The sequence below is a fragment of the Ixodes scapularis genome, unplaced genomic scaffold (assembly GCF_016920785.2).
Source record: "Ixodes scapularis isolate PalLabHiFi unplaced genomic scaffold, ASM1692078v2 PGA_scaffold9__187_contigs__length_104089568, whole genome shotgun sequence".
NCBI lineage: Eukaryota > Metazoa > Arthropoda > Arachnida > Ixodida > Ixodidae > Ixodes > Ixodes scapularis.
The window spans coordinates 51,648,609-51,676,543 of record NW_024609884.1 but is presented as its reverse complement, the minus strand read 5'-3'; the positions used below and the strand labels follow the sequence as shown (position 1 = coordinate 51,676,543).

Here is a 27,935-nt window from a genome sequence, read left to right as displayed (position 1 = left end):
GAGCGGGAGAGAAGAATGCCAAAAATAAAAAAGAGCGCGCGCGCGCGCGTAGGAATTTTTTTTTTTTTTTTTTTTTTTTTTGCGATGCGGTGTTTTTTGCGTGTCTATGACTACTACTTGCATCATTTTAGACAATAAAAAAATACGACCCTTGGAGTGTCAATGCCTCTTTAAAGCAGAGCATAGTAATGGACAAGTGGACTTGTATGCTGGGATGTACTATCGCGGACCATGGCAGCCGTGGCCATTCCGTACCCCTAGTGACACATAGCAGGGACACACTGAAACACCGCCCCTACCCCGCCTACCCTGTGTGGCGGAATTTCTCTTCCAGGTTGCGATAACACTCTCTCCTTGTCGTCTGCTAGGTGCAAAGCAGGCACCGCCACAGCACTTGCTTCAGAGCGTTTACTTCACAGGCTTCTGTGGGCGTTTCTTTTGGTACGGAGATTCCCCGACTCATGGAACGGGTAAGCCAATTAGCATCCAACGAAGGGGACATACCGAGCTAAGCATAATTAGCACAGAAATTCTGACACAATAAAAAAGCCATGGAAAAAACCAATTAATAAAAGTAATCTACCAAGCTATGTATAAAATTATCGGCAGCAATTAGGCTTAGCTCGGTAGGCCCCCTTTGTTAGTTGTTTGGCTGGTTCATTTCCACGAGTCAGGGAATCTGTACCGTACCGAGAGGCACAAACATAAGCCTGTGAAGAAAACATCGGCAAGTGCTGTGGGTGCATCTGCTTTGTACCTAGCAGACGACAAGGAGTGTTATTGCAACCTGGAAGAGTAATTCCAGCACACAGGATAGGTGGGGTATGCGCGGCGTTTCCGGGTGCACCTGCTATGTGGCGCTGGAGGTACACAATGGCCACGGCTCCCGTGTCCGAAATAGTACCCTTTTATTAATAAAAAAAAACTAGCAGAATTGTTTGCCTTACAGGCGACAAAGTCGTAAAGGCGAAACCAATCTATTGCATGAAAGCTGCCTTTTGATTACATCGGTTAAGCATGTGCTTGAGGAAGCACCGACATTTACCACGACATCTTAAGTTCACTGGCAGCGTCACCTCTGAAGTGGTCTAGGAAGGTTTCCGTTATTTCTCTACACCTTTGTGAGCATTGTGTATCCTGCGTCACCTTAGGCCCGCTTCAGACGGTGCAATTTTCCCAGAAATTTCGGTGTTGCTGACGCGTTGTTCCCTAGATCCTCGCACTGCAACGCGAATTACTGGGATCCAGTCCAGCTCAAAACGGACAAGCAACTCAGACAGCTCAGAGACAGAAGCAGCAGTAACCAATCGGGGACGCGATATCTTCATGTGACACTACTGTGGTGGTGATGATAACTAAAGACTTTGTTCTGGTTTAAAATTTATTGCAGTTCGGGAGCAGTCTTGATGGCCAGAACCTTGTCTTCCGTAGGATGCATGCCTTCCCTGTCAACTTGGTACCCCAGGAACGTCACTTGAGACACTTTGAACTTGCACTTGCCCTAGTTCAGGCAGAGACCATCGTCATTGATTCTCTTCAGCACGGCCCGGAGACGGGCTTCGTGTTCTTCACTCTTTCTACCACCAATCACAATGTCGTCAAGGGACACCAAAATAACAACAAGTCCGGCGAGCAGCTCTTCCATGTAGCATTGGAAGATTGCTGCAGCTGTAGCAACACCGAACTGTAGACGAGTAACCCGAAAAGGCCTCAACGAGTGTTGACCGTTTGGAGATCTGCCGTATCCTTGTCTACTACCTTCTGGTGGTACGACTGTTCCAAGTCTAGCTGGGAATACTTTTGACAGTCAGCCAGCCAATTTGGCAAACAGCTGATCAGCTGTAGGCAAAGGGTGTTTCTCACCGGAGGGCACAGTTTACCGTACACTCATAATCGCAGCATAGGTGGATGTTCCCATTCTTCTTGAGAATGGGCACGACGGGGGTTGCCCAGGAAGAGTGACGAACAGGGTCGAAGATTCCTTGTTCCACTAGTTTATCTATAACCTCGCCAACTTTTGGCAGCAGCGAACGTGGCACCTGGCGGGCCTTAAAAAACTTGGGAATCACGGCGGGGTCGATATCCACACGAACCAGCAGCCCTTCGCTTCTCATGAGTCCTGCTTGAAAAAGCTCAGAAAAATCGTCAATCACATTATGAACTGTGGCTGCCTGGACCTGCTGCAATGAAGCGTCGATATGGTTGACACCCTCCACGGAAATGCCCAAGAATCGGAGCCCTAGGAGACTGACGCCAAATCCCTTTACAATAAGAAGCACCAATTCCACGACGCTCTTGCCTCTGAACGAAACGTCCGCTGTTGTGCTTCCGAGAACCCAAAGATTCTGCCATGTATAAGAGCACAGTTGGAAGGAGCACGGCTTGAGGCTGCTTTTGGAAATGCGGTGCTGGCGCATAACAAACGGGTTGACAACCGCAAAGGCCGACCCGGAGTCAACTTCCATCCGCATTTTGCGTTATGCGCTCCATTGCAACGCCAGCATGTACCTTGCGAATCTGGCTTCAGACTGCCCTCCATAGTTTCAGCTGTGCTGATGGATATGGTAGGCGGAGAACTTGACGCGTGCGGCACTATGGTTCGATGTGGCGACCTTGACGTTGCGCCGATCCCCACGCGATATGTTTCCGATACCGTCGTAGGCTCCGGTGAAGCCAAGTTACAAATTTTGATGGCCTGGGACTTGGCCAGTTCTGCTGCCTTCGCCATGTCTAGGGTCCTGGCCAGCGTTAGGTTGGGCTCGGCGAGTAGACGTCGCTGGAACACGTCGTCTTGAAGGCCGCAAATTACGCGGTCACGAAGCATGTCGTCGAGCATCCTACCGAACTTGCAGTGTTCAGACAAGCGTCGGAGATCTGCTACAAAGTCTGCCACAAACTCCCCAGAACGCTGGCTCCGCTTGAAAAACTGAAATCGCACGAAGGTTACCGGCAGCAGGGGAGCGAAGTGCTCATGAAGCTTGAGTATGATGTCCTTGCATGGTGTTTCGGCTGGTGCGCTTGGCGAACACAGAGAGCTCAAAATGGCATATGTGGCCGAGCCACAGACACTGCAGAGAATGGCTTGTTTCTTCTCTGGCGTGGTTATGTTGCTTCCCACGAAGTAAATTCCACGCACTCTATAAAGCGTGGCCAGGATGCAGCGTCATTTGGCATAAACTCTTCGAAGGGTGCACACGCAGTTATACCTGCTGCAGTTAAGCGCTGCGGTTTACTCACAATTACCTCATTGCCAGTGTAATGTAGTTCGTTTGAGGCGTCCTGTAAGTCGAGTACGGTGAACCAAAGGTTTATTGGTACATATACGTGCTCTAGCATAGCCTCCTCTATACTGACAAAGCCTGGCAAATCGCAATGAGACGTGGCCGTCGAAGGTGAAAAGGTATAGCGGCAGACAACGGATGAGAGAAGAGGCATGTAACGGGCGCCCCGCTGCGGCGAGACACTGAAACACACTTGTTCCGAGCGATAGAATGTCTGCTTATGCTCCTCACGCTGCCGCTTCTTTTCTCGTCGGGTTTGAACTTGGCCTCCGAGATGCTTCGGGATCTCGGAAACCACGGTTTGAAAACCACGTTTCGGGTCCTCGCCGCTGCAAAAGCTGTGCAATGACTACGGGCTCCCTGAAAAATGCTGATTGCTACCAGATCCTCGCGCTCCAAATCTGCGACCGGGCACTCTATGGCTCAGTCGTCGAATTGCTAGACTTTGCTCTAGGTTGAGCTGCCATAACACGAATGTGGGCACGCGGAAGGAGGTATTTTGATACCGCAGCAGCCGGCGCTCGCGTGCACCGTCGCACTGTCTCGCGGCTGGTGTGCCATCACAGACCAGTACACAACAGGGCCTTAGAGAAGAGAATAAAACACAACAATGGCAAGTATGTGCTCAAACTCCCTTAGCTAAAAGATCCGCACAAATCGGCACGGTAGAGGAAGCGTTTTGTTTAGTCAACCGACTTATGTTGCAGTAGCACAGCTATCTATAGCCATGAGCCAGGGCTAAGCAGTATCGCGACACAAATTTATCGCGATACTATCTCAGAGATAGTTTTGAGTATCTGTATCTCTGTATCGAAATGCATTTCAAAAATGCATTTGTATCTCCGTAGTGGAATACACTTGCTATGTATCGCTTGTAACGCGATACTCGGACAGGCAAAGGTATCTCGTTGCATTGGGGGGGGGGGGGGGGGGGGGGGTCGGCAGCGTTTTGAAGACGTCACCAAAAGATTGGCGAGATGAAAAGGGCCCAAACAAAAAACCCTATTTTTCGGAAAATGTCAACCTTGCCTTCGCTGTCCACTTTATTTTACAGCGGACAGCGGTTTAATGTCCTGATGGCGATCGTCAGGTTTCCTTCATAGAGAGGATGCTGTGAAACTTCTAGGGTTCACTCCTTTTCTGAAACTATTGTCCTTCTTTGTCCTCTATGGGGTTCACTGGGGAACATAATGGTTTCTTATTCGTATCAGGAAAAGCAATTATGGAAGAAGAGGAGTTTGAGACGAAGAGAAAGAGGAGGTATCGCCTCATCATCTTCAAAATGGAAAATGATGAGGCGATACTCGCCACCTGTTCGCACCCCTTCTTCAAACTGCGATGGACATATAGCGAAGTGGCAAACACTTTAGACTTTGAGAGCTTGCTGAATCACGGGTTCTACGACTTTGAAGATCGCAAATTTGCGATTTCGGCACGGTCTGATCAGACTTACGTGAGAGGCGAGGTCTTCCGCTATCCCAATGATCCGAGAAAACACGTCTCCGTACTCCAGCAATTCCCAGCCATGAAGGCGGTATTTATTTGTTTTAATACAAACTTATGCTCCTCTGCAGCAGTGGAGAGACTTTTCTCGTTCGCGAGTCTTGTACTAAAATCAAACCGTTGCCGTCTTGAAGACAAACTGTTTGAGAAGCTTCTCCTACTCAAGTGTAATTAACTTCATTTTTCCCTGTTTGCGAGAACCTTTCATGAATAAAGATGTTTTTTTCACTTGAAAATTCATGTTTGTTTGTTTCTTGCGCCACATTTCGGACTCGCGTTTTATGGGTCATTGCGTAGCTTATAGTGCATTTTTAAATATTTTTACAAAACATGACGTCATTCGAGGAATAAAAGTATTTCAATATCTGTATTTCAGTACCTGTATTTCAATATCTGTATTCTCGGATACATTTTTCCGATTTTTACAGAGTATGTCCGAAATATCCCCATACAGCAAAAAGAAATGTATCTCAGTATTTCTCTTCCAGAATACTTTGTTAATATATCTCAGTATTAGTAACCCGGAATACTTTTCTGAGTATCTCTGCCCAGGCCTGCCATGAGCCTACAATCATGCCTCCAATTTAACGTCATTCTACTTGAGACCAACGGAAGCGCGAACAGTACGATCATTAACAGGCTAATGTGTAGCACGGTTTGTAGACCGTAAACAGTCACCCAGCGTTTTATGCGAGAGGTGCAAATGATACCCGAAATGTCTTGCATATAAATATAAGAAAAAGGGGAGAGAGGGGAGGGGGGGTATATTTAAAGGGTGGTTCTCATTTGAACCCGTTCGCATTTCTACCTTCTCATTTCAACCCTACGCAAAACAACTTTCACTTTTCTCCCTTTCTCACTTGCACCGTTCTCAAAACGAACTTTCGCATTTTGACCATTCTCAAAATGACTTTTCTCATTTTAACCTTTCTCCTTTCAAATTTTCTCAAAACATACTTTCTGGTTTTGACCATTCTCAAAAAGACTTTTCTTCTCATTTTAAACTTTCTCCCATTTCAAACTTACTAAAAACATACTTTCTGTTTTTGACTATTCTGAAAACCACTTTTCTCATTTTAACCTTGTACATGATCAGGCTAGGGAAAAGCAATGACTTCAGCATACACTCACAGGAAACCGAAATAAAGGAACAAATGACATTATGAAGTCCAGGCACCTAAAGCTTTATTACACCTTGAAATGCTACTTGGAGAATGACATCTAGAGTGCATGCTAATCCACGGCATGGCGGACAACATATAGGCAAATATACAATGATCGTAGAACTGTACGATCACTTCGACACCGGTTGTAAATAATTCAATATCCTCACAGGGCATGCCAGATGAGCAGAAGTTGCATCCGATGATTCACAACTGAAATGAAGAAAAAAATCTGTGCCTGGTAGGAAAGCCCTCAAGCCACGCATCACCGCACCCACACATTTCAAAAAAAGAAGAAAAAAAAATCGCCGCAGGACCAATTTGCTGATGGCAGAATATCCCTTTGCGACTTTCTAAGGAGGGTGAAGGCATTCTCTGGCCTTTGAATGGACTGTGTTTTGTTGCTGCGGTCAACTTAGATAGTTTAACCAATTACCATCTTGTGGGAACAAAGCTCCAGAATAAAGCTTTACCGAGCATGGGATCACATTGAGGTGCGATGACTGATTCTGCGGCAAAAAAAATGTTTTGTACTACGCGTTTCGAGAAGAGCTGTTCAGTAGCCTAACGATTAGCCATACGATTTGAATGAAATAATGCTTTGCGAATCGCTTAATTGTAAGGTGACGGTATGAAAAACAGAATATTTCTGTGAACATATTTCAAATGCAATGTATCCTATGCAAAAGTGTTAAAATGATTCATGCGGGGGTGGGCAGAGGATTGTTTGCTGATCCCTGCTGGTGATGCTCTTGAGTGGTGGCGGCGGCTCGTTGTTAGCGACGAGGTGCACAGTAGGGCGAGAGACCTGCCGCGGCTGTTGCTTTGAGATGCTGCCAATGCGGGCGGTAAGCGATCGCCAGTTAGCCTTGGTGTGGAACATGACATAAGTGTACGCATCGGTGCACAATGGCACAGGTAGTCTACGAAAATGAATCGACGGACATGCTAGAATTGTAATAATATGTACAATGGCAACTCTGGCGAAATTTTTGTTTGTTTGTGTGCTCGTTTTGTTTTAGATCTGGTTATTTTTTTTTTATCAAATAACAATTGCTATGGAGCAGCCGGCAGTGTTATTAACAGTGCCAACATCTCCATTATTTTTATTCATTTATTTTTAACACAGAAAAGGAGACTGGTTGAAATTTCAAGAGGACTCTAAAAAGGTTGGAACACCACTTACGTGTTTTGAGACGGAGTTTAATTAAACGATAAAGATTTAAGTATGCGGGCTCAACCGAGAATAGGGTGACCACCCGTCCCGCGGGACTGTCCCGCATTGAGGTCTCGTGTCCCGCATCCCGCAAGAAATTCCCAAATCTTCAAAATGTCCCGCTTTTCATACTGTCATGGCGCTGCCTAACAGCGGGGCATGGGGAAGCGCGGAGGTCGCCGGTAACCGTGTGAATCGCAATGGCACACCATTTTCTATCCAAGCATTGCGGGAAGCGACCGTCGTTCCTGCAGAAGAACCGACGCGTATGCTCCGTGCTGGCCCTCTTGGTGGAAAAATATTCTAAGAAATATTACTCGCCAAAAGTTTAAATATAAAATATTGTAATTATTTTCAAATCGCTGTGTCAATACGAAAGGGTTGCTGTGGGGTTTTGTTTTAGCAAAGACAGCCACACAAGGTAAAAAGCCTGCAACTCGCAACGGTCGAAAAAGAACATGTTAAAAATTTGTGTAGGACCATGTTGATAAAATTACGCGTTGACAGGAAACAATAACCTGAAAAAGATTTACTCTTTATTTTCATTTGATGCATTGAGTTCTGCTAAAGTTGTTTTTTGTGCTTTCTACTTAAAATATTTCACTGGGAGTGAAAATTAGTTTAGTTTAATTGCTGCAACACAATTTGCAGGTGTATAAATAGCACAGGACATTAAATGTGTACTAAAAGAGTCTAAGTTCATGGTGTGCTTGTTCATAAATTCTCTCCTCCTCCTCCCCCCCCCCCCCCCCCCCTCCTCCCCCGCGTGTCCCGCATTTCGCTAAAAGGAAGGTGGTCACCCTAACCGAGAAGGGCATAAATAGTAAGAAAAGGTTAAAGCGCAGAGCGTTAGGCGATTGGTTTGAAATACGGTGTTCAAATGAGAACGTGTCCAAATGAGAAAGGGTCGAAACGCGAAAGGTTAAAACGCGAAAGGCGTTTTGGGAATGGGTTGAAACGAGAAAGGTTCAAATGAGAATGGGTTCAAATGAGACGGGTACAAATGAGAAAGGGTTGAAACGCGAAAGGTTAAAACGAGAAGGGTTCAAATCAGAATGGGTTGTTTCGAGATACACCCCTATTTACAATGCATGCTCGAGTGGCCCATACGTACCGCAATCTCGTAGCTTGCGGAAGCAACGTAAGGTGCCAATTGCCAGATTCCTAGAATGTGCGTCATCCGTGCCTCCGCGCCATTCCTCCCAAACGAAAGGAAAAAAAAACAATTTTCACAATTTGCGTAATTTTTTACACAACTCCTCATTATTATTTTTTCTAATTTAATTAAATTAAATTAACTTTATTGTCTCCCGAAATGGCCTCGAAAATTGCGCATAGAAATTACGTGAACGCCTAAAGAAAACGCCACTAGCGCCACCATACTACCATACGCCACACCGGAAAGCGCGCGTGTATTTGAGTGCTCCGTGGGAACCAGCATGCGCAAATGTCCGTCCTAGGGAGCCTTCATGTGCGCTTTGCTAGGGTGATGCCACCCTTTGTAATCCCACTCGCCGACAAACCAGCAGCCATTTTGGTCCTCCGCGATAATCCATGGGCTTATAACCCTCCCGGAAACAAGCACCTTATCTCACAAGTTCGGAGCAGCGTTGTGGAACCCACGGAGGGAGGATTGGCATTTCCCCCCTCGGATGGGAGTACCGATGGACACAAAGGCCACTTTCCGGCGCACGGGGAAACAATAAGAAACAAAATGGCGGTGGACAAAAGTGTGGGAAAGGGAAACAGGCAGTTGGCATCACCCTATGCAAAGCACACATGAAGGCACCCTAGTCCGTCCGAGCTTCCGAAGAAGACAGGAGAGCGGAGAGCCGAGTCTTTCTCGTCTAACTTCATAAACTGCCGCGGCTCGTTGTAACTATTTAGTGGCTCTCAGGGACCTCTCCACAACCTTCTATTTCCCCTCTCCCTACGTACTCCATTTCACCTCACGATGTACTGCAACGTAAGCCATGCTAGCCTAGAGCCAGACTAGTCTAACCCAGACTATCGTGTTCCTTTTCTTTTCGCCGCCAACTCCGTATTGGTGGAGAAGTGGTCACGTACGCTGAGCTGTATTCAACTGTGATGCGGGAAAGCGACCTTGCAGGCGCAGAGTTTTGGGCGAAACTTGTTTCTCGCTTTGCGTTTGCGAAATATACATCCTACACTAGAATCGAACGAACTGAAAAGTTCCTTGATCATTGAACCTTATGTGTAGCCACTGGGTACAGTATAATCGTGTTTACTTATAACGCGAGCGATATTTTAAATCATGTTTCCAAAGTCTGGGAAGCAGACGACACGGAGGATGATCGCGTAGCTCGTCTACGCGACCGGCACATCCGACCAGAAAACAACACGCATCAATGGCTTGCGAAGGGACGACGTTTTCGTCGGATACAACGTTCTACCGAGGGCATAGAGAGAAACAGAAGACAAATGACGGGACGACAGCGACCGGCAGGCGTGTCGCCGCACTATATCTTCTCTGCTCCGCACGCCGAAGCACGCCGCCTCACAGCCACGCGTGCCTCTAGGTCTCCTGCAGAAGAGACGGTCGCTTCCCGCAGTGCGGCCTTGGATCCAACATGGCCGCCCTGGGATCACCATTGCAATACTCTGCTCCACAAGCGGAGCATATACAGTTATTCTATGTTAGCCAATCCAGCACTGCATGCATACCAATTGCGTTGTTCCACCCAACCAGAAGGTCATGGACCCCCTCCAAGCTATGGACTAGCTCCGGTGGCTTGTAGCGTCCGTTCCACTTCACCGTAGGGTGAACCAGCATGGGGAACGGGCAGGGGGGCCGACATTTGCAATTAACGAGTTACAATGTTCTGTGATGTATCAGGATCACTACAATATTGTTTCAGGGGCGAAGCTCCTCAGGGTCTAGCCTTGTCCGTCCGGCGTTCGTGCTCACATCAATTGCCCTCCCATTTGTCTTCTTAAAAAAAAACAAAATATTTGCGCAGTCGACAGCATTCGAACCTGTGCGGGGAGACGCCAATGGATTTCTAGTCCATCGCCTTAACCTATCGGCCACGACTGCGGGACGAGTAGGGGGCTCCGAGATGTGGTAGTAACTCAAGAGCTGGGGATGTCATGGATGAAACGTTGCATGTAGCCGCTCAACGTCTATACAGAAGGGGGCGCTGCGGTCAAATGCGTATATAATCGCATTAAACTTTGCATGCATTGGCTCAACATTTATAGACAAGAGGGCGCTGCGGTCAAATGATCAAATGCGTATATAACCACGTTCCATACCACGCATTCTCTTTCGGACATGGATGAAAATGAACGAAAAGCTCAGCATGTTGTGGCCCAGCGTAACAGCACCACCAGAGCTTCGCCCCAATCAACATCATTCACCACGTGGAGATGCCATCACTTTTTAGAATGTTTTAGGCAAGCTTTATGTCAAAGTTGCTTTAAAAATGCAAATATAAACAAAATGTATGCATTACACTTTTCATCAATTGTCTAGCGATACTACGACAATCAGTTTCCACCGCCTAAAGAGAGTGCAATCCAGCATGTGCTTCAGAAGCCCTTTGCAAAGCTCCGAGCTCTTTCCTGTATTGCACAAGAGCTATCATTTCTTCGTTTACTTGCTGATTGTCACCAATCACTTTTCCATTCACTTTTTATTCTTAGAGGGAGTCCAAACCAAATTTTATGTTCTCGTTTATACAGCCTAAGGTCGGTTTGCCTCGGAGGTGCAGCGACGCTGGCTTACGGTGTTGACCATAAGTGGCCAAGCTGCGGCTCTTTACGTGTTAAAGAGTGGCTTGCGGCTCCCCAAAAACTAACTCCCCCCCTCCCGCCTCCCTCCCAGTCACACGAGCACTAAAGAAATTTATCGCCATTTAAATTGGAAGACAATGTGCGATTTGGTAGTCTAGTGCTACAGCTACCCTACGTGCAATTGGTCTGCTTTTGACTCTGATAGATCTAAGGTAGCTCAAGTTTCATTTATTACTTTGGACAAAGCTCTGCCCCCCCCCCCCCCCCTTCCCCCTTTCTTTTCTGACTTTCCTCTTCTAGGTGGCTCTTGGAAGTTTCATGGTTTTGTTTGTGGCTCTTAGGCCGGGTCAGCCTGGCCATCCCTGGTGTAGATGAAAAGTTTAGCCAGAGCAGTACCACTACCAGTTTGGGGTCTTTAACGTGCACAACGCAGTAATGATACACTACCGCACACCGGTACGATGCTCATCCAGATCGAAACAGGCAAACTTAGTGGGCCAGGCCGTGAACGAAGCAGTAATAGCTTCTCCCGAGTGGATAGAGTGCACCGACACTCTGCCAGGGCTGCGTCGGATTTAGGAGATGAGGCACATCTTGGCATCTCACCAGGCTGACACATCCTTCATTTCTCACAGACGAGTCGCCCCCAGCCAGGCCGGGCCCGGGTAAAACCGAGTCAGCGAGCCTGGGCCAGGTAAAGCCTCAAGAAGTATGCCTGTGCAGGGCTCCACTATGTACTGCACAGTTTATTTCTCTACATGAATGATGTATAAAAAAAAAAAATATGCTCTGCCCTTATTTCAGAGCTTTACTCCCAAGTTAAGAATTGATTTCACTGAGCCCTAAAAGCCAGATTCTTGTAGTGCGATTTTGCAAGTAATTTTGCGTGTACAATTTCACTGCTGCGACATTGGGCACTGTGGCCACCACCACGCTTTTTTTGCCACACAAGCGACGTCGCAACAGCAAAACCGCAAGTAAAATGTGAATTGGGCGTAACACAAGTGTGCCCACAACGACATTAACTTTAGAGCAGAAAGAAGAATAAAAGGAGGATGCTTTAATACTTCTTAAGCACTCACAAACATACATAATCACTGCAAATTGTAATTCCATCAAAAAAATAAATAAATAAGCAATCTGAGTCTCGAATTGCAGTAGCCTTGTAAAAAATTGAGGTACAACGTGAAATGTGAGCTTTGCTTCAGATTAGGGCATCGAGATAAGGCTCCGCTCGAAAGTGTCCAATCTTCTTCTTGTCAGCCGTGTAGTTGTAGGACCGGAAGCAGGTGTCGCAGAAAAAGAAGGGGTCCTCCGTCACACGCTCATTCTCATAAGTCACCCAACTGCAAGAAGGATGAGATGCCCGTTTGCAAACAAAATGAGCTATCGTGGCCTGCAATACGAGTGGAAACAAGAAGAAAACGCTTTTTCCTCTGTACTACTTTTCACAGCATATATTACCATTTAAGGTGAAAGAATGGTACGCCTTCAGAGGTTGCAAGGACAGGATATGCAATGGCAACATCAATGCGCACATTGTGCCGCTAAGACGCGAGGACCAAGTTAGAAGTGCCGTGTGTGTTCCCACTCTTGCATCCATCCTAGTTTATACACATTATGTACACTATGAAGGAAGGAAGCTTCTGGAGGCGACGTGACAGCACCAGAGCTGAAGCCAGAAGTGTGGAGGGACACGCCCCCAACGATGACCAAAACCAAGAGACGCTATTGGACGAAAAGGAGAGCTGACTTGGCGCCAACAGCTGTTTTGGTCATCCTCAGGCTGTTCGCCTCCAGTAGCTTCCTATCTTCATGATGTACACTAACACTTCGATCCCACTTTGGGCGATCTGCAACGATCGGTTTCTCAACGTATCGGCGGCTAGGTGGTGCACGCATGGAGTTAAAATATCAATAGATAAACTTGCCTCATTCAAAAAAAATAAAAGAAGAATCTGTTTTGGGCAATCTGCAGTGCCTTTTTTCAGGCGAAGCAAACAGTGCTCGCTGACTTGGAGTTGCTGCCAACAGATAGCGTATACATCGAAGGCGCGTGGGGCACGCCAATTCGAGTTTCGGTAGCAGACGATCTAGCGAGTTTTTCTATGCATTCGCCATCTGTCGGCAGCGTCTCCAAGTCATTGAGCACCGTCTGCGTTACCTGGGAAATGGTGCCGTAGATTGCCCGAAACAGGTTCTCCTTTCTTCTTTTTTGAACGAGGTAAGTTTATCCGTTGGTATTTTAACTTTATGTGTGCACCACCTAGCAACACCTCGATGCGTTGACAAACCGATTGTTGAAGACTGTCCAAAATTGGGATTGAAGCGTTAGTCTACATGCTGTACAATTAGTATATATACAATCCTAGTATATGTACAATTTACAAGATATAGGACTTATTTAGTTCTTCTTTGAGTAGTTTATACCAAGGCCTCAAATGTTACAGGGGCATGGCTTTGACCAACATGCTGACACAACATCCCCGGAGCAGTACAGTATAGCAAGCAGGATACCAGGCTAGACTTGCCATTCCATAAACTTAAAAGGAAACCCGTCTTGAGAAACAAATTACAAAAAAAAAGCTATTTAATGTTTTTTTTTTTTTTTTTTTTTTTTTTAAATCTGTAAGTTACAAACAACATTCACTGTAGGTGCACTCCGCCCAGGAATTGCATGTCTATACAGTTACACTGATTCAAAGTTTCACATTCAGGGGCTGTTTGCAAGCATGTTTCGAAAAGCTTTTCCTGTTTTCTCAGAATTCATTTTTTCGTCACAACACAAAGTTTTGCCCCGGTATCTTTTGACCTAATATTTGTATATTAATACTTTTTTTCAGGGTTTAATACCTCATTAACCAGAGTTTAAAAAGACCAATATTTCTAAAAAAAACTTTGACTACAAATTTGTTTTAATTTGCAAAGACTTTAACGACTCATTTCTAATTACCAACAAAAAAATTTCAACTTGTAAAACCTTTCTTTAGAATGACGGTAAAATTATAAGAATGACTTTGTTGCACCCCCTAAATTGCAGAACACGGTAACATATTTCGTGCCATCTTTTTTTATGAGATTCGAGTAAAAATGTTGGGCAGAAAAACATGTGGAAAAGTTGAGGTTTTCTTGAAAACTATAATAGGTAAAAAGAACAATGAGTTTATGTTTATGCATAACACAAAAAGCTTATACAGTCGACTCATGTTCATTCGATCATAAAGGTACAAGCGAAAATGGCTCGAATTATGCGAAAGTCGAATTAAAAGATCCGTGCGCAATTCTGAATGTTCAGCGCTTTAGATCAGGTGGACTAACATTTTTAAAATGAGCCGCCGCACACCGCCCACACAGAGGTGGCAGCAGTGACCGGTGGCCGGCGAACTAACTGCACCGCTCCGGCAGTTACGAGGCAAACGTTACCGTTGTGCGCGCTCACGTCATCAGCGGCCCTATTTCACAAACAGCCAGTCAGAGCTTGCTGCTCTGCAGCACTGTTGCAATGGTTGTTTTGAGTTGAGACCAGACCGTGTCCCGTGTCTCAACATGCGCTCTCCTTTTCTCACTCTTTGCGATTCGGCGCAAGCTTAAAAATTTGAAAACGGGCTTTTTCACCGACGGGCGTGGCTGATCGCGCTTGTAACTTGCCCGCCGCGTAATTCGGAAAACAAAAATTACAGGAGGACGCTTAAAAAGAGAATGAAAAACCCCAAAAAATGTTTTGTATTTTTTGCCAGGCAATTTAACATGGCGTCAGAAGACTATATCAATCATATTTTGCTACAGCATCGTGTATATTGTTAATAAAGTAAAAAAATGCAACTGCTCAAAACCAAAACCGAAACTAGACTGGGGAGGAAGAAGAAATATAGAGGAGAATGCTGTCAGAAGTCATGTGGCTGTGCAACTTTTTTTTTTTTTTTTTCAATCAACATATTTGCAGCTTTTAGAAGCCATTAAAAGTGGTATTAGATTACTTTTTCTTTTGCTAATATTGAGTGTGTTCCTTCAATGACCCACGACTTTGATTACATTTGGTGGCTGTGTCTAAACCATAGAAAACTGCACATGACCATGGAGAAGAGCGTGAGCACCACTCAAACCGGCCAGTTCTCGATCAGCGGTTTTCGGGCGAAAAGAAAACAAATTTCGAGCCACAAATTCTGTTCTGGGCAGCTGGGCTCTTATGTGTCATGTACAAATAAAAACCTTGGCGAGCATAAATACCCTGTCAGTGTCCCTTTTAGCTTCGCCTTTAAGAGTGGAACGCGACAGCTAAACATATGAATCTCCCCTAGTTCCTAAGCCGTCCAAGCTTGTCTGCATAGCCTAGTCGGTATAGTGCCTGGCTCGCAACCAAAAGGGTGTGGGTTTGAATACTGGGTCTGCCTAAAATTCTTGGAACTTTTTCTTTAAGGTAAATTAATTACTCTATAACAATAATAATAATAATAATTCTTTATTTTCTGTGCCCACAAACAACTTTTCAGTCTCCACTGTGGTGCACAAAATACTAATATATGAATACCGTAAAAACTAAAATACTCAATACTAATACCACAAAAACAAAATCTCATTCTAAGCGAAAGACATCCATTCACGAACAAGCAAGGTGAATTCCCGGAGACACATGAAAATATCCAGGTGATGTTCCTTATTGAAGGCCAATTGAATTTGTGACAAAGGGGATATAGGGGACAAGCAAGATGGATAAAACGTTAATACATTCCGGCTGGCTCTTGATGGAACATGGAAGTCAATGGATCGTAGTAAATCCATTGACCTGACGTGGCCATGAACAACTTTATGAAGAAAAACAAAATCTCTGGACTGCCTCCTCATGGCAGGTTTATATAATGCAAACCGGTCAAGTAGCGTTTCATAATGATAAGAAGACCTCTTTCCAATATAGCGGTCATACACAATTTTTATCAGCCACTTTTGTACATTTTCAATTTCTGTTGCCTGACCAAGAGATGATGAATTCCAGATTACCGAGCCAAATTCTAACCGTGATCTAACTAGTGACTTAAACAAATGCAACAAACAAGAGGGTGATGAGAACCGCCGACATAACCGAGAAATAATGCCTAACACTCTTAACGTAGCATTAACAGTTATAGACACATGTTCTTTGAAAAAAAGTGAACTGTCAATACGGATACCAAGATCCCTTACAAAAGATACCCGGGGTATCAAGGCGCCTTCAAGGTTGTAAGAAAAAGAAATGAATTCACGCTTTCTAGATAGTACAATATGTTTAGTTTTCTCGGGATTAAACGACAAGTGGTTTTTGAAGCACCAATTTGAAACATGTCCTATGTCAGCTTGAAGACGAGTGCAATCCGATACTGACCTCACACTTAAAAATAGTTTAACATCATCAGCAAAGAGAAAAATTTTTGCATCACCAACACATCAAACAATATCATTTATAAACAAAATAAACAAAAGCGGTCCCAGGTTGGACCCCTGGGGCACCCCGGATTTAGAAACAAACTCCTTGGAGTAGCAGTCTTCAACACGAACAGAGTTTCGACGACCTTTTATATAACTTTATAAAGTGAAATCATTTGAGACTTGCGGCGACCTTTAATTCGCATTACCGTACATGTCATGTTCTTTAATCACTTTCATTCCACGCGTGATGTCACGTTTCACGCGAGCGTTGTGGGTTGTTTGAAATTCCCGCGCGAGGTCATGTAGCTGGTGATGTCATGACCCCATTGACCAATCGGGATTTTCCCATCTCACGACACTGACGCCGGTTTTTTTGCGACACGAGCTCCTTAAAGCTATCGCTTTAAAAAAGGCCTGTTTTTGTGCGTCATGCACAGCCAGTCGTGCTTGTATATTGCACACTACCAGTTCTCTCTAGGTCAAATTAACCAATATTTTGATATTTTAAAATCGAAATAATGAGTTGTTTTTCTTCTATAGAAATGTATCGGCTTTTTCAAGGGCCTTTGAACAGGCTCGAATTAAACGATAAGTCGATTTAACCAAGGTCGAGTTAACGAAAGTCGACTGTAGTAGATGTGGAAATTTATTATCAATTATTTCAGAAAATAGGGAAACCTGCTAAAGATCATAATTAGCGAAAGGCTTGGTAAAGACGGCTTAGTGCAGCCCACAGTTTCCCAATGCCTAATTTAGGAAGACCACTGAGTAACCCTGAGTGACTTACTTGGCAGGGGCCTTATGGCAGAGCCAGCAGAGTAACCTCTTGGAGTGGGCATGGTTCTGGAGGATCATTGGATAGTCAGACATCTGCTGGCTATCGTCTGAATGCAGCATTCTGTCAGGGAAAAAAGAAGTACGCCAAGGACCTCCTCAGTACTTCAGCACAATGCCCGACCGACAAGTTTCCCAATGTGGCCTAGCATAAAGCTTAGGAACGCATTCTGGACCTAAAGGAATTCGTATAAAAACGTTTTCAAATGACAGATTTCCAACATACACAAAGGGAAATTTGACTTTACTTGACCGAAGTACAGAGAAATTCATTTATAACAATATAGGTAAGAATTACCAATCTGGCCATAAGAGTCGGTCATCACTTTACAGGGATTCATTTTAAAATAGAAGGAAGACTATAGTCGGTGACAGGTCAAGAACGAAGTGGAAGCTCCTCCCAACCCTTTCCACTTCAGCAGAGCGAACGGTGGAGAGGAGGACGCCTCCTCTCCAGCATTTGCACTGCTTAAGTGGAAAGAGGTGGGAGGAGCTTCCACTTCGTTCTTGACCTGTCACCGACTATAGTGGCTCATTTTATTTAGAAATACAAATGCTGCTCTGATAAAGGACAAACAAATCCTGTATCAGAGCAGAAGACTTTCTTGTGGCTGTAGTCTGCACAAACCTGATTCACTGAAAGCGGATAGAATCACAAATGAAACAGCAGGGATACTAAAGTAGCATGGCTATTCCAATGCCTTAAAATACAAAGATAAGCTACATTTGATTCATAAAAGGTGGCCTTTGTTACATGACAGGAGGGCCTTTCAGGTATATTCCGCTGACACCACATCTAGGTAACTGATAAGCCAGATATTGTTTTTCATGTCGAAATCTGAGAGCAAGAGATATGCATTCTAGCGGGCAGATGGAACACAGTAAAACCCAAGAGGAGACCCAGCTTAAAGTCTTCGCTCTAGTATGGTGCATCGCCGAGTGATCCTACCTCATGTCGCTGAAGACGATCAGATGCTCGCAGTATCCTTGGTGCACGTAGACGTACGGGTAGCCCAATTGAATTTCCAGGTCATTAAAGCATGTGTCCTCCATCCGCTTTACCTCGAATGGACCCACGTTACGTCTCGGGTTCTTGGCCCATTCACGAATCACCCTGTAAGAAGGAAGTCCCTAGCAAAAGTTGCCCCAGAACTCTCCCCAAGTGCTCTTCAAAATACCAAACAGACCGATATTGCTAACATCGGCCCTATGCAAGCTAGTGGCAAGAATGACGCCGGCCAGGATTGACTGAATAACAGAACAGAACGAAACTTACCACCCAACCCCAACAGGCTTCAGGAAGAACTTAGGGACGCACAACAGCCTACTGCTGCTGAGAGAAGCGATTCTTAGATACTTGCCCCAATTTCCTGGCACAAGGATGCTGGTGGCTATTGACATTCAGAAAGCATTTGATCTGCTACCACACTATGCCATTACCACAACACTGGATAAATGAATGACCACTCAACTTCATTAAAACTTTCCTACAAAACTGGAAATATGCAGTCAAGTTTGGCAAAGACCAGAGTAGCACGAAAGAAAGCGCCACAGGAGTACCACAAGGGTCTGTGTTATCCCCCGCACTATTTAACCTTGCGATGGCACCAGTGGCATGAAAATTGGAAAACATCAAACACCTACAATTTGAGATATTTGCACATGATGTCTCACTTTGGACGACACATGGGTACGCAGAACAACAAACGACCACCCTTCAAGAAGCACTTGCAACCATCGAGAACTTTCTGGCAGTGGCCGGCATGAAACCCTCCGCCGAAAAGACTAAACTCATAGTATTCGGGTATTCGGAAAAGACAGGGACGCAATCAACCCCACCCTGACATTTGACGGGCACTCCTTAGCAAAGACAGACGAGCACACTATACTCGGGATACATGTCAACACGAAGCTCAATCCAGACACATGGATCAAGCGATTGGCGAAGACGTGGAAATCGGTACTTCAATAGTTAGAAGAATAGCTGATAGGCATGGAGGAGCAGGCGAGAGAATAGCCTGATTGATAGTCCCAGCAGTATTTATCCCAAAAGTCAAGTATGGATGCCGCTTCTATAGGCTCAACCAACACCACTAGGAACATCTAGAAACGTTGCTCAACAACACAAGAAGAAGCCCCAATCTCTGGACTTCCGAAAATCACCAACCTGCAAGAATTGCACAAATATGTACCATTTCCCACATTTAATGAACTGACCAACAACCAAGAGCAAGCACACTGCATCAAGCTTCAGCACACAAAGCAGGGCACAGAAATTTCTAAAATACTCGACTGGAATCTAGACATAGCGGAAAGCAACCCTATTCCTGAACAGCTACCCCCATGGGAAAGAATAGTAGTGGCACAATCAGCTCCACCACCCCGAAAAATGGGTCGAGGCAACCAAGAACGATGACAATATAAAGCCAAGAGGCACATGGAAGAAGTGCAGGCACTCCTGGAAAACCCAACTAAAAAGACAATAATCTGTTACAAGGATGCAGCGTATTCCGAACAAGGAAGAACGGCACTGGCGTGGCACATTACCAACACCAAGGTGACACCCACGAAAAACGCTAAACACTGCAGAACAGCGCAAGAAGCCGAAATTACGGCACTAGCAGAGGCTCTAAAGGAAGCAAGCAAAGACGCACAATGTGACACACACATTGTGATATACACTGACCTCCAAGACGCCATTCGTTCCTTGAAAACACATCAGGAAACATGTAAAACAGTTCACGACATCATGACTATGGCTATCGAGCTGAGGATGCGGAATGTTCAAACCTCTGTGCACTGAATCCCAGGGCACAAGGGAATTGAAGGCAATAACCTTGCCAACGAGGCAGCGGGAGAGTTCCATCGTTCTTTCCTCCCTCGCTTAAATTGCAGTTCAGAAACCTCCACATCCACACTCAATCCTACAAAGTCCTTAGAAGAACAGGGCACCCTGGAGAGTTGTGAAAGTAAACTAGGCGGCTTTTATGACCCCGTGTGGGAGACAATGGCGGCCAAGACTGTACTCAGAAAGGAAATCGACAGGCATAAAGAAATTGCACGAGAAAGTCTCCCCAAGGGCTTGAGAAGACTCGAAACTGTTCTACTTCGAGGACTTCAGGCGGATGCAGCAGTAACACCTTCTGTAACTAAGAAATGGCACGACACTCCTAAGAGAAGAAAGCATCCCGACTACCACCCAGAACCAGACAAGTGTAAGTACTGCCTAGAATATACCCCGGCAGACACTCAGCACTAGCTTTGGAACTGTAAGCAGCATGAAAATGAAAAGAATGCCGCTAAGGGTGCCCTCAAACCGGAAGACGAGCCTGAAAGACTACATTAATGGATAAACCCCGTAGGAACAGCAGAACAACGCCAGCTTATCCTGGGAACCTTGGGACCGGCTTAGGAAGAGAAGTGTAATAGCACCTATACCACACTCCACTACCTCCGATAACCCAAACTGCCCCCTCTGGCCCTACCGTAGAGCATATTGCCAGTTGTATCCTCATCAGTAAATATATTCTGAACTGAAATGAACTAGTAAAAGAAATAGCAGTTACTAAGATCATACAGGGTATTTATTATACAGGGTATGCACGAGGTATTTGCAAAAATGTTCCAAAAGCCAGGACTGGACATGATAAAACAAATAACACCGACATGACTTAACAAAATCAACAGTTTAAAATCAAACGTTTCATGTCCCATGCAGGAGACATCGTCAGTGAGTGCCAACAGGGACACGAGTGAGAGCCCAGCAACCAAACATTATTTCAGTAAATCCGCGTACACGTCAGGAAGTGGGCCGCGGTTAACATTGCAAGCTGAGTAGTCGTCTCGGAGGCACCACGATTCCAAGAATTTCCGGGGACCCCACCTTTGCTCCCGTCCTAAGATCTCTGCGTTGTCAAAAAGCTGTGTCCCGTGGTTCAACAATGGTCGACCAGTTCGGTTTTTGATAGTGATGGGCTGCACTTTTGCCGAATTTTAGGATTTGGCAAAGCCAAATTTTTGCCAAACTTTTCCAACGATTCGGCAAAGATTCGGCAAAAATACATAGTCGCCAGACCTAAAAGTTGATGTTTCGTTTTTCCAAGCAGCAAGGTTTTATTTTTTTTAAATGCATTTTGACACAGTTATTACTAAATAAGGTGATATTCTACAAGATAATTGTGTCGGTGTCATTTTTGTGTGTTTACTGGCAATTTTACAGTGACTTTTTGCAGAAGTGGTGTGACAACAAGGTTGGGTGGTAGCTGGCACAGTCACGATACGCGAGTTTCGGTTTTGAGGCCTCATCAGCGCAAGCCTGCAAGTGTGTACGTACATTGTTGAAGTAAAAGCGGTAACACTATGATCTTACTTTCTCTGCGAGTCACAGTCTCTTGCACGAAAATGAATGCAATGGCTGCTGAGCATTCACCAGAAAAAAAAACAATGTTATTGTAAATATGCAGGTTTTTTGTTTGTTTTTTTTAATTTCAGTTATTTCAGCTTTGCATGCAAGTGCGCGTCTCATATTTGCAATGTCTCTTTTTTAACATTTAAAATTCCGGTTTCTGAATTTTAGGAGTTTAGGCAGACGTTTAGGAGTTAAGAATCTGGGATATGCGACGCCGAGCACGATAGTTTGTGTTCAGTTTTATGCGGACAGATAAAAACCGTGAAATAATGCCAATTAAAAAGCTATAATATTTTGTTTTGGTACAAACTACTTGCCGAGAACAGGATTGCTATAATGGCGAGGAGTGCTTTAAAGTACTTGTCAGTCAATGTTGCAACTACCTCGTGCATCACTGAAAATATCAAATTAAAATCATGTTACCCAGAATGTACCGCTTCATTTGTCATTTGTGGAGAACACTGAGTCAATTCCTGGTCAATCTTCTGTTCTTGGGGCAGACATTATGGAAGAAAACCAGACTCACAAAGGCTGACAAATACAAAATTACCATATACTCCGCACCTTGACTTAACCGCTGGTATAGTACTACACTGTACGATGGTAACCGCATGGCGTCCATTTCCAATCCACACCCCCGCAGGCCCGTCGCGTTCGCAGGCGCTTGCCAAATTTTGGCCTAATCTTTGCGAAACTTTTCTTCAAAAGTTTGGCATGTGCTGAATTTTGCCGAATCTGAAGTTCGGCAGGTTCGGTCCATCACTTGTTTTTGACCTTGTGGCATGCGTCGCCCTTTCCACGTCTCTTTTATGTTCTTTGAAGCGGGTGCTTCGCTTGCGGCCGGTTTCCCCGATGTACAATGCGTCACATTTCCGACAACTCAACTTGTACACTCGTCACTTGTTCTGGGATTCGGGAGGTGTTTCGTCCTTCGGTTTGGAAAGGAGGTTGCGTTGCCTTACATGCGGCTTGAAGGTTGTCCTGACATCTAAAGGCAGGAGGGCACAGCGTATCGACTCGGATACCCCCTTTACGTACGGAATTGTTACAACACCAGCTTTGAAAGTCTTTTTTCTAGTTAGGGCTGTCCCGGTGCACCTGTTTACGTGAGTTATTGATAAATTGTCGCGGATATTTACGTTTCAAGAGAGACCCGACAATGACAAAGTCTTCGGCAATGTTCGGAACAAAAAACCTAGAAAAGCCGCGTCATCCGGTCCAAGTGCTTGTTGAACAAGCTCAAGCACTCTGAGAAACTGGGCATGCTTTGTTTTTTTTCCGACAAGAACTTTGACCAAGACCAAAAGGTCAACAGGAGGAATAACGAGTGGCTCTGTACGAGCCCCAAGAAGGTCCCTACGGTCATGCGGATAAAGTTTCCGTCATCTGTGATGATCCTAGCTGTCGTGAACAATGAAGGTCATGTCATGCCGCCACACTTTTTTCAACAAGGCTTTAAGGCCAACTTGAAGGCCTACATCGAGACACTGGCATCTTGGATAGAAGGGTGGCCCAGGGGAGGCCATTCATTTTTTAACAGGACTCTGCTCCATGCCACATGGCCCACACAACCCAAAATTGGCCGACTGACAACCTCTGTGACCATGTCACCCACAACAAGTGGCCTTCTAACTCTCCATTTAATCAGGGCTTGCAGCCGTTTTCAAAGCCTCATCGAGTCAGTCAATGCCGTTGAAAGCGGTTTTATTTAATGAAGTTCGAGAACACAAACAGAAAACATTATCTGTAACAAATTCCAAACAAATAAATTAATATTTTGTTGAAACAAATTTTCGCTATGGCCAACATCAACGAGGACCATTTAAACAGGGCTTCCAGCCGTTTTCAAAGCCTCATCGAGTCAGTCAATGCCACTGAAAGTGGTTTTATTGAATGAAGTTCGAGAACACGAATAGAAAACAGTATCTGTAACAAATTCCAAACAAATGAATTAATATTTCGCTAAAACAAATTTTTTTTTTTTTTTTTCCCTAAAATTATTGTTAAGTTTTTATATACCTCGTGCACTTTGTACACCCCATTAGCAGTTCTCTCGAAACTGCATTTCAAAAGTTCCGAGCACGAAACTTGTAGGCCTCTTGCCATGCTTTCAAAATATGCAAGTTCTATGCAATTTTACAATCTCTTTTGAAATTACAAGGGTGGTAACAATTATTGCATGGATCAGTGGAAAATGCAAACACCAAAGGTACTACTCCTTTGGCCAGCTGAACATGGAGAGGGCAAATGACAAGACAGTGGTAGATAGCAATGACATAAACATGAATGGGGTCCTAGAATTAGTGACATCCAAAATATAAAGTCACACTGTGGCAGCTACACTTACTGGCTGTAATCCCTGCAGGATGGATCTGTCATGTCATTGTAGAAAGTGTTGCCAATGAAGAAAAAGCCGGACTTGTACAGATCCTGCAACAACACAATGATGTTGACAGGAGTTCACGCACAAACAAAACAGCCCACGCTCATTCATTTGCTCGCAGCAAGCAGCATATGCAGGGGTGAATAGCTTCCAGTGTGTGCAATAATATTCCTGTTAAGTGCTTGCGCTGCCCTCAATGACACTCTATGTTTCTGTAAAAACAACAGTGACCTGTAGATTAAATTTATGATTAAGTGTTTCATATTTCAATTCAGTGGTTTGTTCATCAATGTGGCCAAAAATGAAAGAAAGGCTCTTACAATGGCTTTGGGACACTGAGGCTTGTCCGGATCTTCACTGTAGTCCCCTGGCGCATTGATGTCCGCAACACAACTTATTGTGTTGCGTAAAGTGGTCAGGGACTGGGAACCGAGCACAACCACCTCTCCCTGGATCTGAAAAAAGAACAGTAAAATTAACTCCACCTTGAAGCATGCTCAATTCATCTAGTAGTGGTTTAGTCTTCCTCGACAAAGTTAATTTGACTTATGTTCACTCTAGTTTCAGAAACCACAGCTGTGCACAACACATAGACCCGTTGCTCTGGAGCAGGGGGCGCGAGCACGTCCGGAATACTTACCCAAGACGCAACCATGTTATGCTGGCTGCACCATCCAGGTGGCTTTGTAACGTTTGATTTTGCACGTGCCACGTTCGAATACAAGCATCTGTCAGCATCTGTAGATGCGCGGTAACAAAATGTCTAAAAAAACTAAACAAATAATTAAAAAATTATGCAGCTCGCGGCCGCAGCGTCTCATTAACTTTCCTTTCATCTTTGCACTCTTTCATGGCTTCCGCGAGCACGTATATTTCACTTTACATGATAGCGAAGCCAAAGCTACTTGCAAACGCACATACTCCTGAACGATGCTCGCACTGCACAAGCGCGCGTGCTTGGCAGGGACGCTGAATGCTAGCAGCTCGCTCCTGTAGCCTCTGCTACACTGGCACTTAGAATGGAACGGAGCATAAAGAACTGTAGTGGGGAAGCGTATTGATGTATGTTCGAAACGCGAGGCAAATATTCTATTTTGCTCGCATGGAGTGCTGCTCAAAACTTGAGAGCTACGGGCCTATTGCAATTAAACTTGTAGAAATCACGGTTACTATTGCTATGCAGGGTTTGTATGAAAATGTAGGCAAAACGCTCCTGCGAAAACTACACACCACACAGAAAGAAGGTTGATGGCATAATGGTCTCTGTCAAACGGCTCATTAAGGAAAATTATTGGCCAAGGCTACATCCACGCGCGCGGACGTAGCCAAGTCTGGAAGAGATAAGGCTCCATCCACGCAAAAGGTCACGTGACTAATAATATAAGGACATCATTTGTTTTTATGTGTGTATTATGCTTTCTCATCAGTAAATATAGGATATAAAAATAGAGGTTAAATTTTATTGTTGTTTTAAAGTTAATATGCCACGTGACCTTACAAATTTTTAATCAGATTATCAATTTTTTACTGTTTTCTAACACTAACAGCACTGTACTTGATCTTGGTTTCGTAAGTGGAATGATTTCTACCAAAGCTAAATGTGAAGTAGTCCCTAGAATTTCTGATCACAACACAGTGCTGGTGACTCTAGATGATGTTTCTGTAAATAGAAAAAAAAACAAGGTGAACTGTTATCCTAACTTTTTTCGTGCAGATGATGTCTCGATTGCCGATATGCTTTCATTTAATTTTGACGACTTCATAAACTGTACAGGGGATGTGAACAACCTTTGGAACTTGTTTAAAAGTATTGTAAACGAATGTATTGAACGCTTTGTGCCACCAATTGTTAAAAAACAAAAGAACACAAACCCTTGGATTTCTAGGAAGTCACTACAGCCAAAAAGACACCCGAAGCGATTAAAAAAGAAAATGAAAAGAAGAGACGAGTCCTTAGATCTAAACAAAAAATTCACGACTCTTTTTTTAGAACTTAAACCCAGGTTAACATTGATAAAAGTGGTTATTTCGGCGAGTCTGCCAAACTTCATATCTACTTCACCAGAAAAGTTTTGGCATACAATATCTCCACATTCTATGCCATGTGATGTTTTTGAGGTTGATGGTAATCTAACCCACAAAGATATCACCTCAGAAGCATTTAATAAACACCTTAAATTGGTTTTTACTCAAGACAATGATGCCTCATATTGTAATTACTGAACACGGTATGTTGAATATGCCACTGAAACTTGATGTTAAAAAGTCTTTTGGGCCCGACAATATTCCCAATGCATTTTTTAAGGTACGCTGAATGGGGTTCAAAATATCTGTTTTGTTTTCAAAATCATTGTATGAGGGTAAGGTTCCAGACGACTGGAGAACTGCCAAAGTCAAACCAGTTTATAAGAACGGGAACAAACAACGCATAAGAAACTACCGTCCAACTTCATTGACTTCAACTGCATGTAAACTTCTTGATCATATAATAATACTCATTTATCAGCATTCTTGGATGAGCATTACAGTTTGACTAAGCATCAGCATGGCTTCAAAAAAGGTTTGTCGACATGTATTCATTTAATTTAAACTATTTGCGATTTTTCCTTGGCAATTAACCACAGTAAACAAATTGATGCTATTTTTATGAATTTCTCAAAGGTATTCGATAAGGTTTCTCATAAGAAATTGATATACAAACTAGACAAAATATTTAAGAACACACAGTTAGTAAAATAGAACCCAGCATATCTGTCAAGCCGTCGACAGTACATAGTTTTTGGTGAACATTGTTCCGACCAACTTTCTCGGTCGGAACACTGAACATATACTCAAAGTAGATAGTGTTTCGGATCAACTATTATTAAACAAAGCATTTCAAAATATCGCGACATGATGCACGGATTGGCAAATGACCATTAACTTTGATAAAATGACTTTTATGAGAATTACTAACAAAATATACCCTTTAAGGTTTGTTTACAATGTTAATAATATCCCCCTATCAGAAGTCACACAATATAAATACCTTGGACTGTGGATTACTCATAATCTTACATGGACAAAGTAAATCGATTACATAACATCTAATGCTCTGCGGAAGTTATTCTTTCTTAGAAGAGCGTCAAAACTTTCTCCCCTTCCTTACGTCTTCTCACATATAAAACTATAGTCGTGCCAACATTAGATTATGCTGCAATCATTTGGGATCCTTTCACTAAGATTAACATTAGTAAACTTGATCGAGTACAAAAAAAAAAACACTCGCTTTATTTATAATACTTTGGGCGTACTTCCATAACCAAACTTTTAACCAGGGCTAAATTACTGTCTATATCTGAAAGAAATCAGCATTCCCGACTACAACTTTTATATCAGTTAATTAATGGCCATTATAAGGTAAAACTGTCCAAATTAATCACTTTTTCATCAGGATATGCTACTCGACAAAGGCATGATCTAAGAATAACTCCTTTTCAATTGCGTAATAATTGCTTCAAGTATTCCTTTCTTCCATGAAGAATAACTGAGTGGAATGACCTCGCTGAGAGTTGTTATTCAGCCATCATTGTCATTATTCACATCTAATTTAAGTTAGCTCCTTTGGTACTGTATTTGTTCATGTGTACTAAACTTGTTTCTATATTTTTGTTCAAGTGTACTATAACTTGTTTCCATCTTTTTTTTTCTTTTTGCCATAATGTTGTATTTTTTATTATTGTACCCAACTGCGAAAATTCCATTAAGAAATTGCAGTATTAATATATAAATAAATAAAATATAAGACACTACCAGCATTTTACAGCGTTCCCAAAAAATACTGAGTTTGGACACGTTTTTGGGTTTCGGTTTCTTGTCGGAGCACATCTCCGCACAGCCAATCCCACCCCATGTCTAAAACGCACAATGTGTGCGTGCACCACCACGTATCGCACACAGAACTGTGTCTTCACACTGGCACAAACATCAGAAAGGCAAACCTCATGTGACA

At 43.9% G+C, this 27,935-nt stretch overlaps 2 protein-coding genes across 6 annotated transcripts in view; both read right to left on the bottom strand.

Moving 5' to 3' along the window:
- The window catches only part of LOC115309698 (exonuclease V), a 22,006-nt gene extending 13,483 nt beyond the window's left edge, over nucleotides 1-8,523 (bottom strand). Inside the window, exon 1 of the mRNA XM_029967937.4 lies at nucleotides 8,278-8,523. The gene's annotated coding sequence lies outside the window, so the exon portion shown is untranslated. The remainder of the gene's footprint in view (nucleotides 1-8,277) is intronic.
- A 3,441-nt stretch (nucleotides 8,524-11,964) lies between these two features.
- LOC8053141 (snRNA-activating protein complex subunit 3) overlaps nucleotides 11,965-27,935 on the bottom strand; it is a 32,456-nt gene continuing 16,485 nt past the window's right edge. For all 5 annotated transcript variants that reach the window (XM_029967942.3, XM_029967940.3, XM_029967941.4 and 2 more), the window contains 5 exons: nucleotides 24,265-24,399; nucleotides 23,909-23,991; nucleotides 18,103-18,267; nucleotides 17,107-17,217; nucleotides 11,965-12,265 (listed from right to left, as the gene is read on the bottom strand). In XM_029967942.3, the coding sequence (XP_029823802.2) occupies nucleotides 12,124-12,265; nucleotides 17,107-17,217; nucleotides 18,103-18,267; nucleotides 23,909-23,991; nucleotides 24,265-24,399 (636 nt within the window). In that variant the 3' untranslated portion in view covers nucleotides 11,965-12,123. The remainder of the gene's footprint in view (nucleotides 12,266-17,106; nucleotides 17,218-18,102; nucleotides 18,268-23,908; nucleotides 23,992-24,264; nucleotides 24,400-27,935) is intronic.